The sequence below is a fragment of the Stegodyphus dumicola genome, chromosome 8 (assembly GCF_044657685.1).
Source record: "Stegodyphus dumicola isolate Sdum_Otavi_A_Nest chromosome 8, ASM4465768v1".
NCBI classification, from domain to species: Eukaryota; Metazoa; Arthropoda; class Arachnida; order Araneae; family Eresidae; genus Stegodyphus; species Stegodyphus dumicola.
The window spans coordinates 149,981,107-149,995,820 of record NC_140775.1 but is presented as its reverse complement, the minus strand read 5'-3'; the positions used below and the strand labels follow the sequence as shown (position 1 = coordinate 149,995,820).

Genomic DNA, 14,714 nt, shown 5'->3' with positions numbered 1-14,714 from the left:
TTGAGAGGAGTTTAAAAAATTCAGGTGGCTTCAGTCAAACATCTCTGTTTATTTTGTTCAGGTCTTAGTTCTTTACTTCAAGATGAAGCCAAAAAAAATCTTTATACTGTTGCAGTTCAGTTACGCATAATTTTATATTCTTTCAATTATTTAGTTTTCTGGTATGGATAGGTAAATGGGAAACAAGAATTCGTCCGCTAGTCTATCTTAGATTACCGTTTAGATTAAGTGAAAGTGACTTCATCATGTTATCTCTGAATGGAATTCTTAATTTGCTTTAATATAGCATTAAATATGTTCTAAGATACTAGTTTTTACTATCACTATATAGAATTTTTAAAGCATGTTTTATGAAGATTTTATGAAAAGTTTCACATGGTTATTGCAATCTGAGCAGGAATGCGATTTGCTACAGCAATTTGAAGTCTACTAAGGAGAATGTTTCTCATACGTGGTTTCTCATTAGAGTTTCATGGAAAGTCGTGTGATGTCTTGTTGAGACTAACTACGCAAAAGAAGTAGGCTAATACATTAGATAAAATTAGCAGATAATTCGAGAAGTATAAGAGTTGCCCAGTTACAATTTATTGTACTGTGAAATATATAGTTTTTGTACAAATCTTTCTTTAGACCTGAAGTTATATTCTTCAATAGTTACTCCAAAACAAAAGGTCTGAAATTGGCAAATGGATTTCTGTTATAAAAGCATTAATACAAGATATTTCACAAAGAAGTAGCAGATTTTAACTTAATTCCGAAACTATTATTTTATGCAATACGAAAACTTGGGATGCCTTGATAGGAAGAAAAATGAAAGTTTTCCACTTTAGATATGTGGTCTACAAATCGACGAACATCAAAATGATAATCAGTTTCATGCCAAACGTTTTATAATTGAGCAATATTTATAGAAATTATTGCCTTAAAAATTCTTTGCCAGACATCTTGCATTTCGATAGACATGCATTTTAGGTATCTTTAACAAACATTACAATACATTAGCATTTTTAAGAATCTTTAACAAACTTTGGAGAAAAATGTCTCAAAAATATAATGTGTGAACACTATGATGTTAAAAGCAACGTTTCATTTATTCCGATCTTACGGATATGATTCCTTAATTCATCTTAACTTGTGGACTTCGATCAACCCACAGATGAGGGATATATGTGATTAAATTTACTAGATCGCTAGAAAGCATACTAGAGATATCTTCCTATGGAAAGAATGGCTTCTTGTAGCACTTCGTAAAAAAAACTAAATCGGACTCACGTTAAGTATGGGGTGAAAAAGCGAAACCTCTCTTGCAGCCAGCCTGTTTGCCTGGATTTGAACTCCGTTCAAGATATTATTTTTCAACGCTTACATCGGCTGCTGGTGGTGTCTCCAAAAATGGGAAACAGTTGTTTTCAAATAATATATTCAACATAAGTGAACATGGGAACATAACAATCCTTCATTTCCTCATCCCTTGACATATGAAACATTTCTATGTTTCAAAAAGTAACAATTCTGAAAGCTAATGAAATCTGCTCCTTCTATCTGAAATACCTAGCATTTTCATATTATCAAACTCGTGGTTACCTGTAAGAGTAAATGAGGTGCACACCTAATTAAGTATTTTAGGAAAACACGAGAGTGAAATAGCTAGAAAAAAGAAATTCCTAATTTCAGATGCAATTTCAAATAATAATAGAAATTTTCTCCGTATCTCTTTCATTCCAGGTATCATGAACCAGGACAATTCGGAGCAAGTGATCCTGGATCCTGGTATGATTGCGAGGCATTACCTGAGGACGTGGTTCTTCCTGGACCTCATCAGCTCCATCCCATTAGACTATATCTTTCTCATTTTTAACAAGGACTACCAGGAGAATTACCAGCTGTTGCACGCGGGGCGGGCCTTGCGGATCCTACGGCTGGCTAAGATGCTCTCCTTGCTCAGGCTACTCAGGTTGTCCAGGCTGGTTCGGTATGTCAGCCAATGGGAAGAAGTCTACGTAAGTAAAAGCATTCTGTTGTTTCTCCGCTTTGCCTTCCTGCTCCCTAACACGAAGATGCATTGCAATGTATTTCGTTTGGCTTATTTAAGAGCACTAATTCACAAACTAATAAATTAACCGACAAGTAGTTGTTCTTAAATGATCTTTTTCTAAACAGATTATCCTTTAAGTAATAGCTCATATATTAAGCTACAAAAACATTCAAGAGTTACATTCTTAAACTATATGCAAAACATGCAATATTCTGATTACTGTACCTTATTGCTCTAAAACTGCTTATAGTAGTTTCATTTCGAAAGTTGAATCAAAACAAAGATGTGGAACGAAACTGCTGAAAAAAAAAACAGATTTTGGTAGTTTAATTAGAAAATAAAAAATAGATTTAGTTTCAATTTATGAAAATTCTACCGGTTAGTCTTCTACTGCTTCTTTTGTCCTTGCCTTATATTACGTTTTAAGCGTATTTATCATCCACAGGTTGAACTACAGTAGTCAACGGTTTTACGCACTTGATCACTAATAGTGCTAACATAATTTATTATGATTTAATCACAAACATAACACATTTCAGTGACATAACATATTTCAGTGACTTAACATATTTCAATGCTAACATTTATTTAAATTGTAATTTTCCAACACTTTGCTGTCTCCCTGCTTTCTTTTCGGGAATTCTCCTGCTCCTTGGTCTTCTCTGTCGTTGCAACAATGGCATAGTAAATATCCTTTGAATATGATCGGTGAGCGCTGACTGAAAAGGTTCAAAATTCTTAGTTAGTCATCACAATAAAATTATTACATGTTTAAAATTCATTTCGTAATGCACAAACAGAAAGGTAACTACCAAAGAGTTCTCAAAACATTTATAAACCTAGCAAACTATGCAGAGATTCCTGCCATGACTTTTATAGTGGTATATACTGAATGAACATGCTACTCGCACGTACTGGATATTAATACAACTACTAGTTTTTCATGTTAGGCTGATAGTTGACAGTTCATTCACTTTGAATAAAAAAATGAAACCACTTGCAATTTGTGTAAAACTTTAATGTAATTTGCTTCAATTTTCTTGAAGAAGCATGTAATATTTGTGAAATCAAGAGTAAAATATATTACTTTAAAACTTTACTTAAAATACTGGATGCTTTCAAAAATCCCTGGATTTTTAAATCTATTCATGTATTTAACAATCAAATTACCGGGACAGGCATACATATTCTCAGTGTTCCCCACTGAGGTGGATTTACGACGGGAGAGGTCCATTTCTCTTGAATATTAGAGGTTAACATGAGGAAAAATTTCACGTATTCTTTATATATATATATATAAAAAGAAGAAGGTCTATCTAAGAACCAAAACGAGTTTACTATATTTTTTTAGTTATTGGGGTTCCACTGAACAAAACTCACTGCGACTGAGACTTTCATAACTCCATAAATCCGCTTTTGGGTTTCCCTTAATTAAATCTTGGTCTTTTAAAAAATTTTTGATTTGAAGTTTTTTCATTCTCTCTAAATAAGATATAACATTAGCAATAATTTTATCCGTTCTAAAGCTTTTAAACCTGCTACTTACAAATATTGCCATACAGCTTCTTCTGCGTTGTCTGCGCAGTAGCCCTTTCCTGGTTAAAATAGGAAAGCGTATTATGATTGAAGTTTCCTTCATTTTATACAGTTGTGTTTTTCACGTTTAATAAACTAAGGCTACATTGTTATACAAGATATCATAGGCAAATCGCAACATTTTCCCCCCTTCATAAAACTCTTTAATTGACAAAATTATGAAATCAGTGCAAATTCCGTTTATTCACAAGCCGATGAATATTTGTGAGAACCTAATATGATATTCAATTTATACAGTTGCATATATCTTTAATTTTTATTTAAATGAATAATCAGAATTTTCCTTTTCAAACTTACGCACACTTACAGAAATTAAAATTATACCTTTAACTAAAAAAGTTAAATGAATAATGTATACTATTCATATGACATTAATGGACAGATAACCGCAAGAGAGCATGCGCTGTGATAGATCACATTAAAATCGCAAGAATTTTTAAAAGGTGGCTTAAAATTTCTCTTAATAAGATTTATTTTTACTTCAATACGTTCTACTTACCTAGAGCTGTCAGCTTAACAAAACTGTTGATATTAATCTGCTAATGCCAACTAATATCGAAAAATATAATAGAAACGTACTCTAAAAGCATGCATTTAGTAATAATTAGTGAGCTTCCGATTCTCTAACGAATCGAATAAGCGAATTCGTGAAACTGGCTACGGTATGAATTGCACGGGAATAAGAATGGGAGAATTAACAAAATAAGGAATAAATCCAACTTTAATATATTTTGAGACTTGGCGATAAGATTAAGCGAAACTAAATAATAAATAAATGATATTAAGTAAAGATTAGACGAAGGTGGGTCGATTATTTTATTGTTTTATTTTACGACAGTGTAGAACAAAGTAAAAAAAAAAAAAAAATAAATCATGGAATTAATCAAAAAGTTCTCTTTTAATAACGTCTCGGTGAAAATATTGCTAAATATTAATAAACATTCATTAGCTGAGTGCATCCACGCCTCACACATTTTTTTTCTTCGCCTTTTCTAATATTTACCTTCCTTTTTTTTAATGTAATCTCTTCCAAACCCTAAAATAAAAGATTCTTCAATAGAATGTCGCTCGTGAAAATGTTGCGTACCATTGCAATAGAGCTTTTATGCATACTGCACATTTCATTTTATTTTATGATAAAATATGCAGAGACATTATCATTTTTTTATGCTGGTGATGTGAAAAATGTGCAATGCCGTCTCAGGGACTCGAACCTGGACCTCTCGAATACGCGCCGAATGTGCTACCGTTGCACCGAAGGCATGCTCGAAGGAGGGAGAAGATACCTTATAAGTTAGAAAGAATATTATATTAAATGCAAAGAGATATCTTCTTGTAGGATTTACTAAGGAAAACTGGCTCATATTTATGTTTCACTGAGGAATACTTGAATGTGAGCAATTCGCAAACACTAGCGGATAAGCCTGCCAGAACAGCGGGATTTTCAAGCAAACAACGAATTCGTAAATAAATTTGTTGTTGACATGTTAGCGTCTTCAGAGATTTTACTTAATATTTCGGAACAACCCGCAGCAATCAAAAATTAATATCAAGCACAATCAGCAACAATCTATTCGTAAATAAATGTTTTGTTGCCAGTGCAGGGTTTTCAGAGTTTTTAATTAATATCTTGACTGATTAAAGTCATACGCTAATGAGAATGCTCGAAATGGCTTTCCATGAATTTTTGGAATCTAGGGAGTAACTTTCTCGGAATATAACTTCCCGGAAATGATGTTAAAACAAACAAACAGACGCGCACAGATTTTGATAGTATAGATTTTACAGTCTACCTCTTTTCGTGTTTACAGTATAAGGCTATAAATGTCAAACGTTCTGAAGCAGAAGAAAGAATAAAAGATATTAAAATATCGTTACATTTCTGAATCATGAGTATGATTTTCTCTATCTTTCGATTTTGTTTGGTTAAAGAAGATTTTATTTTATAAAAAATTTCACCTTACGTCAGATATATTGAGCAGGGTCTAAAATAAAACTTCAGTCCATAAAACAACTAAGGCTCTAGTTTTTAGAGCACTACTTTTATTCATTTTCGATGTGAAATTCATTAATGCATTACGTCTTCGTGTGTTTATAATAAATGAATGTGCTTGTCGTTGCATTTTTATTGAATATGTTATGAATTTTTGCCATCCTGAATGGTTTCTAATAAAATTTTCATCGATTTGCATCTTGTTTTTCAACTTCTTTTTTTCCATTTAAAAATTGAAATTTTTTGTTTCATAAATATATGCACCACTGTGCATTTAAGTATCTTTTATGGGTATTTCTAGAGTAAATTTGCATGTTTCTACACATTCTGATATTTTATATAATAACATAGAATAATCTAGCCACGATATCAGTTCTAATTAGCAGCAGTCGCAAAGCTCAAAAAGATGTTTAAAAGAAGACTGAATTAATTTGTTCTTAAAATGAGAATCTGAGTTTATTATTAAACTGTAAAATTTAAGTTTGATAAAATATCGCGAAACTTTCAATAACCCCGAGAGCCAAAGATAATTATTAATTATATATAGCTATCGGTATTTTTATATAAAGTATTATGTAAGCATAAGATTTGGTATAAGGAAGAATATAGTATAATAATCAGTTACTATAACCATAAGTGAGTCCAACGGTGTGTATCCATACACACCATTGGACTCACTTGTAGTTATCGATAATTGATGCCATCTTAAATGAATTAATGAAATTAAATAGCATTTGCTAAAAGTCATATTAATTCTCTCTCTATATGTATGAAACATCTGACTACACAAACCGTAAAAATTTTATCCAATTATTTGGCTAAAATTTTATGGTTGAATTACTTAATAAAACAGGAGAGAAATATATTCAGAAGCAATATTTTTGTTAGAATTTAACACCTTACGAAATAAATCTAAGGCATTAAAATAAGCATATAGAACTAAAGTTATGTAATAAAATATCAAAGCTGGGCAAATAAAAATTTAACAAAAAGTTTTTAACTATAAACAAAATAACATCAATCTGGATTCGAAAACAATTACCGCATTTACTTGCATACTTTCCCCATCGCGTAGTTTCCCATCTAGCTAAGCACAAGTTTCTGAAAACTTTTCAAATATTCACGTAATTTCCCCCTTCCTCAAGGGGTTTGTAAAGCGACCTTTCCTTATAAGTTCTAAAATGTATCCATTCACATAGTGATAATTTTCGTTTTGATGATTGATTTGCTGCTGGATTTTGTGTGAATGGACTCTGAATGATGAATTTTAAGAAAGCACGGGTATCTAAGCACTTTTGATGGTTCTGTAAATCATTGTATGTGTAAAGACAAACTGAACAGTGACGATGTCAAGAAAGATGAAGAAAACGACCTACAAGCTGTAGCAGATGATACAGCAGTTCCAACAGGATTAAATAATTTGAGACCCACGGAATAGCAGTGGACAACAATGAGAGCGGGTGAGATTTAAAGTACAGAGAAATAGAAATAAATGCTATTGTTCATATTTTTATGTAGTCGGATCGAAAACATATTCTTTTAAATAACTAATATTGTGATAGTTTATAGTAGTTTATCATGAGTACTTTCCATTTGTTATGTTGTTACTGTAACCGCGTCCTTAGAAATTAAATTATTCCCCAAAATTTTCCCTTTTCATTTTCGTACGATAAAATTAGTAAAATTAGAGGAACATGTGCAAGTAAATACGGTATTATGTAATTTAGATACATAAATATTTATTACTTCAAATATCAAAAAATTATTATAATGTTTGCATGTTCAATATGCAAGAGGTAAGATGTAAAGAATTTATGCAATCTAGACAAAATATAGATAAAACCTTAGTACAGTTTTAAGAGATATTTATTAGATGCATTTGGTTGCTTGGTTCAATTGCCTGAAACATTTTTTATCCTGTAAAACTGGCCCACCAGCGGCCGAGCGGTAAAGTCGCTGAACACTGGTAGTTCGGTCCGAGGTTCGAATCCCGCGAACGGGCTGGCTGCATGGGCGTTTTCGTGGTTTTCCCCATGTGTAACGTGTATACGAGCCAGTTTTCCTTAGAAAGTCCTCCACGAAAGACATCCCTCCCCTTAGGCAGATAGCCCTAGTGTGTTTGCCATAATTGAATACACCTCCTGTAAAACTATTAATGTTATTTCAGAGAAACGGAATAATTTTACACATACTTTATTATCAAGCTTATAAATCTGGCATCTGAAACCTCAATTTATTTGTATAAATATCATGCTTCTTTAAGAAAATTAATTCCTTGTACTAGCAAATTTTAACTTATAAAACTGAGCTGAAAGTTTCAAAACGATTGATTGTAACTTTAGAATTTTAATCTTTGTTGCTTAGCACGTGCTTCATAATACTAAAATATTTTAAATATCTTAAACATTCAATCTCAAGTGATGTGTTTCTTGTTAAATAAATATTGAATTACCTCTTCCCTCCAAAAGAAACGACTTCATCGTAGTGATAGTCACATAGGCATTTTTATCTAAGAAAAAAGAAAAATAATGTGACTGACATAGTGACCAACCAGAAGACAAATTGATAATTTATTCAGATGCCATGAGCGATACAGAATTTTGCATAGTTCCTTGTTACTGGTGAGTCACCCCTTTGTGCCCAAGTATATAAGATCACTGAACCCCCGGTAGTTTGAATGCATAAAGGTTTTTCGGATCACTCTTAAATTTTCAAATATAAAGTCTACTTAAAAATTACTTTTATATTTTTTAACTTAGCATTTCAGCAGTTTTGAAGTTGATAAAATTTATTTCATCTCAAACCTTAAACATGTCTTTTGTTAAAAATATGACTGCGATAATTGATTACTGAGACCTAGGGACCTAGGGACCTAATTATATTATCAAAAGATAAGATTAATATTATCAAAAGATAAGATTAATATTATCAAAAGATTTTGAAGCACACGATATTATTTCACATTCTTTTCTGATATTTAGAGAATCCCAAAGCGCGATAAGTATTCCCCCCCCAAAAAAAAAACAAATTTCCATGTTTTTAGTATATGGTTAACCAAATGGATCGAGGAACTTGCGAGATGCATCACCAGTTTATTTTAAACAAATATTTTGTTTTTTAAAACATACTAGAACTTCAGCTATCCTAATTACCTGAATTATAGCTCATTCGGATGATTGAAAATTCGGAAAATTTAATATGCAAATAGAAAAATTATAATTATCCTCTTTTTTTAATTAAATTATGCAATTATATTTTCAACAATAATATATTGAAATATACTAAATTGTAATATATTTTGATTTTCTTTAAAAAATTTCAAAACGAATCATTTCGGCCCAAACTGAATAATAAAATTATTTTATTTACATAAGTAAAATTTTATGCTAAAACATATATAATTTTTTTTTCAATAGAAATCACGTACATAGAAACATACACCAGTAGGAAAAAAGGGAGAAAAGAAAGAAATTACTGTCTCGAAATTTCAGACTAACAACTTGAAAAAGAAATTAATGTTAAAAAGATCTTTAATTAAAATATACGAAATATCATGAAATAGTTCTTTTTTAAGGAGTATTATATCTACCGTTGTCACTCAAAAGTTAAATATTTACTGTTAAACAGAATTAAAATTCAACTTTAAAAGAATTTCAGTTTGCAAACTTCCGGCGTTTGTTTTTCGATTTCGCTTTATAATATAAAATGTTATTTACAAAATTTCAAAATGTAAGAAACTTACATTAATATTTGGATAAAATTAGAAAAAGAAGTCTACATAGAACTTTGGAATCTATATGTCACAATAAAACTTCATCACGATCAGTATATTTTTTACAGTGCGCGAAAACGTGGACATAAATTAGAAATTTTGCTACCCACATTTTATAAACATTGTTAGAAACGAATTTTAACAACGCTCTACTCACAGTATAAAATGACACTAGTCCTAACTAAAAGTCCAGACAAAATTATCTTTAAAATGATTAACTTGCTTTATACTGAACAACGAGCTTTCAAAATAATGATAAATAAAGTTGCACGGAATTTTCGCATATCTTTATGCAACGTAAATGGTTGGCACATTGAGTTAGTACTTGGAAGTACTGTGGTTTGAATTTCGGCAATGGCGCAGTTCATTTTTCATATTTTGGACTGTGAAAATACCCATGAATCTCTACAGTGCCGCCAGAACTAAAATTTAGTGGATTATAATTCGTCATCTGTTGGATTTGGTCGACTGGGTTTTGTGCCGCTTCTCAGTTTTTCATTATGTGGTTGAAAATATAACTATTGTAGTCCTTCTTGTATGCTTTCTAATGCAAGTAACTCGTCCCACTAATATTTAGAAGATAGAGAATTCGAATTCTCAAGAAAGCACGTTTAATTATTTCATGATTCCTTCTTCGAATTCTAATGAATCTCTACAAAGAAAATACTTAATGATCGTGGATTGGCTGTAATATACACTTACATCAAAACACAAATTATAGCAAAAACTATAAAACTTCGAGGTGTTAAAAAAAATCACGACATAATCAAAAGAGAACAGGGGAAAACAGTTTTAATTACGTCATAGTAAAATAAGATATAAATTTTTGCATGAAGAGTGATTAAACAAAATATTACTGCAATATGTATAGTTTATGAAAACGAAGCATTCGCAACAGCTAGGCAATAATTTTCTGAGTAAATAAAAATCATAAACCAATATAAGTGATTGCATGTTAAATAATTCTTTACGTATTTTTACGGATGGGGACACCCTGCAGAAATTCAGGAATTCATAGTCGCATCATTGGTTTGTTTTGGTTTATTTAATTATGGCAAATCAATCAATTTATTGATATGGCAAATCAATCAAGAACTAGCTACCTAAGTGGAAAGATATTATCATGGAGGACTTTTTAAGGGAAACTAGACTGACAATGTCACACATGGGGAAAGCTACAAAAATTCCTGTGTAGCCAGCCCGTTCGCGGGGATTTGAGCTCGGGGCTGAAAACCATTGTTCAGCATTCTACCGCTCGGGCATTGGTGGGGTCATGGTCACTTCATACTTGAGGTTTATTAAACTTAAGGTGAGTGCTATAAACATTCTTTGTGGTGAGATGTTATGGTTCTACAATACAACTTTTCTGATCAAGTGCATATGAAAAGGATAATTTTAAACGCGAACCTATATAGAAATGAGCAAGCTTACTCCAAACAAAATTATTAAAGAAAATTAGGTTTGATTTCATCTCATTGCCCTTATGCAAAATGGCTGATAAATATGCTTCAGAAAGTGAGGATATGTCAGAAATTTTGGTACTGATATATTAGCGCAACCACTTTAAAAAAGGTCATCAAATTTTAGGAATTCTGCAAAGTCTGGTAACCATGCGCGCAACAGTTTTTCACTTTTAACAAGCGAATGTCACCATTTTCACAAGCGTTCGTCTTCTTTCCCTCTTTTTCTTTCTTTTTTTTTGTATTATAGTACATGGAAGCTATGTTGTATAATACATCAGAGTTAGACGGAAAGCGCTAAGTCAGATTCGCGTGATTCGGTGTCTGATTTTGCTATCAGCCTCATTTTTGAATTAAATGGGACAAGTGGCTTAAAATTAGTTGATTGGAAGGTATCCAATAAAGGACGTCGTTTTCAAACATAATCAACATAACATATTATTAAAATAAATGAAGCACATAAAATGGACTTGCTTCGACGTCCATAGTTTCATAAAATGTAATAAAAGGCTCCTCGTTTTTTTTCTTCTCTATTTCTTTTTGGCAACTCTCAATTATCGCTTTTTTTTCTGTATGACTTTTCAAATGCTTTTCCTCTCGGCGAATCTTAAGATATTTTTTTTCTCAAATTCCATGAAAGAACTCAGCTTTTTTAAAAGAAGTCAGTTGCCACTGCTCGATACAAAATATGGTTATCTTCCACATGCCAGTTTCTTGCCGTTTGGTGAAGATTAGGTTATTTAATTGTTTTTAAGAAACATTAATCTTTCTGTTATAGATTAATAAACGAAGCGCTTTATAAGTAGTAAACGCATTTCTTTTTCATTAATTACTAGCTGTATCCATGAAATTACACTATTTGGAATTATTAAAAGCATTAAATGTTTTTTTCTTTTTTATGGTAGCTATTTTAGGCGGCTGCAGAACCAATGGTTAATTATTTATTTGAAACGTAAATGGACAACAAAAGTGAGGTTTGAGACTAATAGTCTTTCTGGGCTAAAACATGTATGGCAACACTTTACCAGGAATTCCGAAAATGGGCTGTTTTAGAAAAATTTGAGAATTTGATGTTGAATCTTATGTAGCGTAAGAGCGAAAAAAGTTATGTTTAATAATAAAATCTGAAAGATAAAAAAAAATGTATAAGGCATCTTGTTAAGATAACTGAACTTCTATACGATAGACTGAGAAAATAGGAAAATATATAGCAACACTTTCTCTCTAACGAGAATTCCTATGCTACATTCGAAATTTGGTGGTTTTACTGTTGAATTTTATGTGGCGTAAGGGTGAAGAAAATGATGTTTAATAATACTGTTAAAAAGGCAAATAAGTTGTGACAGCAGAAGTGAGTCCAAGAGATAACCCTCAACGAGAGCATAAACTATCTTAACAAACTCTCTAGTGCGACTTTAAAATCTGAATCCCTTCGGGTATTTTTTTTAATTTTATGCTTTAATTTTTTGGTTTAAAAATAATAATAATACAATGATTATATTAGATATAAAAAATTAGAAAAAACTGCATGATCTATGAACTCGTTTGTAATTTAACTGCATTTTTTGAAGCGGGGTGTAAAATTTTAGAGCATTTAGCATGCTCTGATGGACATTAATTCTTTAAAATTAATTTTAATACATAGGCAGAATAATGTTTTGCTTATCAGTATTTTCTGAATTACTGACAGTTTCAAAGGCAAATTAATTACAAGTATAAATGTGTAATGTGAAACAAGGAAAGTGATCGTTACGAAATATTCTCCAGAACTAAAAGAAACAAAACCGTAGTAAAAGTAGATTTACTGATAAGTGTTTCAGTATAAACACCTAATTAAAATATAAAATATGTATATATTAACATGTATGATGAGTGTTTTTTTCAATTACAAACCATTTTTTTTTTTTTGTCTGTAAAAAATTACTAAGCATCGGCAAGATGGTTTGCTCTTAAACGTAAGTATTGAAGATTTTAACTGATGAAATTCAAAACGCTCATGAAATGAAAACATTTATTATTTTTATAAAAAAGTGAAAGAGTTTATGAAATTCATTACAAAGCAATGATTTTTGATACAAAGCGTCATGATTTCAAAATGCCTAATTTATAATACGATGCTATTACGTGTACGACAGTACAAGTTTATTTCCCTTAAAAAGGTCTCCATGAAAGTGTTCCTCTCCGTAGGCAGATAAACCCCACTAGTTGAGAATATTTGAGAATCTGAATATTGGTAGTTCGACCCAGGTATGTATTCAGGCAATCGGGTTAGGTGCATAGATTTTCATGGTTTTTCCCACGCATAACGTGAATATGAGACAGTTTCTGCATGAAACATCCCTCCTCTTAGAAAGAAAGCCTTTGTGTCTTCATCCAAACAATTTAAATAAACTAAATACAATATTAAGTATCAAATTAAGAGTGTTTCTATCAAAGCTTTCCAAGTTTTTTAATATTTATGCAGTAAAAAACATATACATTGAAATAAAATAAAACATCACGCAAGTCAAATAAGCATCAAAAGTCATTACCTAGTCAATGGTCATTAAAAATAGGTAATTTATGTGCGACGTTAGTTTTGAAATTTACTAACAATGATATAAATAATTCACGGAAATTAAAATAATAAAAATAATAAAATTCATTAACTTAGTTATAAATGGGTAATAGAGAAAAATGAAAGAAAACAAACCAAGAAAAAAAGAGAGAAATGTACAAAAAAGTTAATATAAATTATCTTTATTTAGTTTTAAATTTCTATCTAAATTCCTTAATTTTAAACCATGATTTCTAAAATCACAATTATTTGTCAAGAAATCCTGTAGAATTCCGAAATTCAGCAGAAAAAATAATTCAAAACATTACAAAAATATTTAACATGAAATTTGCTGTTGAAATACCCCGTGAAAAATTTTTGCTTTCTTATTTTTGATTTTTTAGGAATTTTTTGCACGGTTTTATGCAAGATTTTGTGTGTATTTTGCACGATTTTCGTTTTTTAATTGCTGAATAAGTGCTTTGTCATGTTTGACTTTTTTTTTTTCTTTTTTGACTCTCAAAACTATTTTTTATTTTGAATCCGTTTTTCATCTTTTTCTTCCCATTTTGGAATGCAATAGATATATTTTTACGAATGAGTAGATTTTTTTGTATTTTTATTATAAAAAATTTGCAAGATTTGTTGTAACGTTTACATTTGAATATGCTTTCAAATATAATGTGAATATGCAAATATAACGTCAAACTATATTTCAAATAAATTGTCATGCAGGTACATGTATTCTTTCATAGGAATCGCTTTAAATATGAGTATTTTACCCTTAAACATAAGACAATAGAATATACTCAATAACTAACTGAGTATTCTATCGTAAGCTTCTAATTCTCACTAAGGGTTAGAATAAATAATGTATTTGGTACTATTTCGTTTTGAGGACCGTAAAAAATCGCCAAACTATTGTTGATGCCAGTGTTGCCAAAAATAATTGCGGCAACACTAACGCAAGGAAGGAATATAATAGTAAATAACTATCTAATATTATTGTTTTAATTTAGATAAAAGGTTAATTTCTAGATTTAGTGCGCTGTTAAATGGGCGCGTTTGCTATATTTGGCGCTTTTGCGCATACATTTTCACTGCAATTTTTTTACGTTCCTCAAAACGAAATAGCACCATGTATTCATATACTAATTATTGTTTTAAAAACACATTGCATTAATATAAGTCTTAGAACTGTTTAACAGATATATTTTAGATAAATTTTATGATAATTTTAAAAGTTAATTTCATGATATGCTAGAATTAAATCAAGAAAGGACATACTGTTTATAACTGCTGTAAATAATTGAGTTAGTCCT

General features: G+C 30.8%; 1 protein-coding gene across 2 annotated transcripts in view; it reads left to right on the top strand.

Annotated features, from left to right (window-relative positions):
* The window catches only part of Ih (hyperpolarization activated cyclic nucleotide gated potassium channel Ih), a 274,094-nt gene that overhangs the window by 180,940 nt on the left and 78,440 nt on the right, over window positions 1-14,714 (top strand). For both annotated transcript variants that reach the window (XM_085822572.1, XM_085822571.1), the window contains exon 5: window positions 1,726-2,000. In XM_085822572.1, coding sequence (XP_085678698.1) covers window positions 1,726-2,000 — 275 coding nt within the window. The remainder of the gene's footprint in view (window positions 1-1,725; window positions 2,001-14,714) is intronic.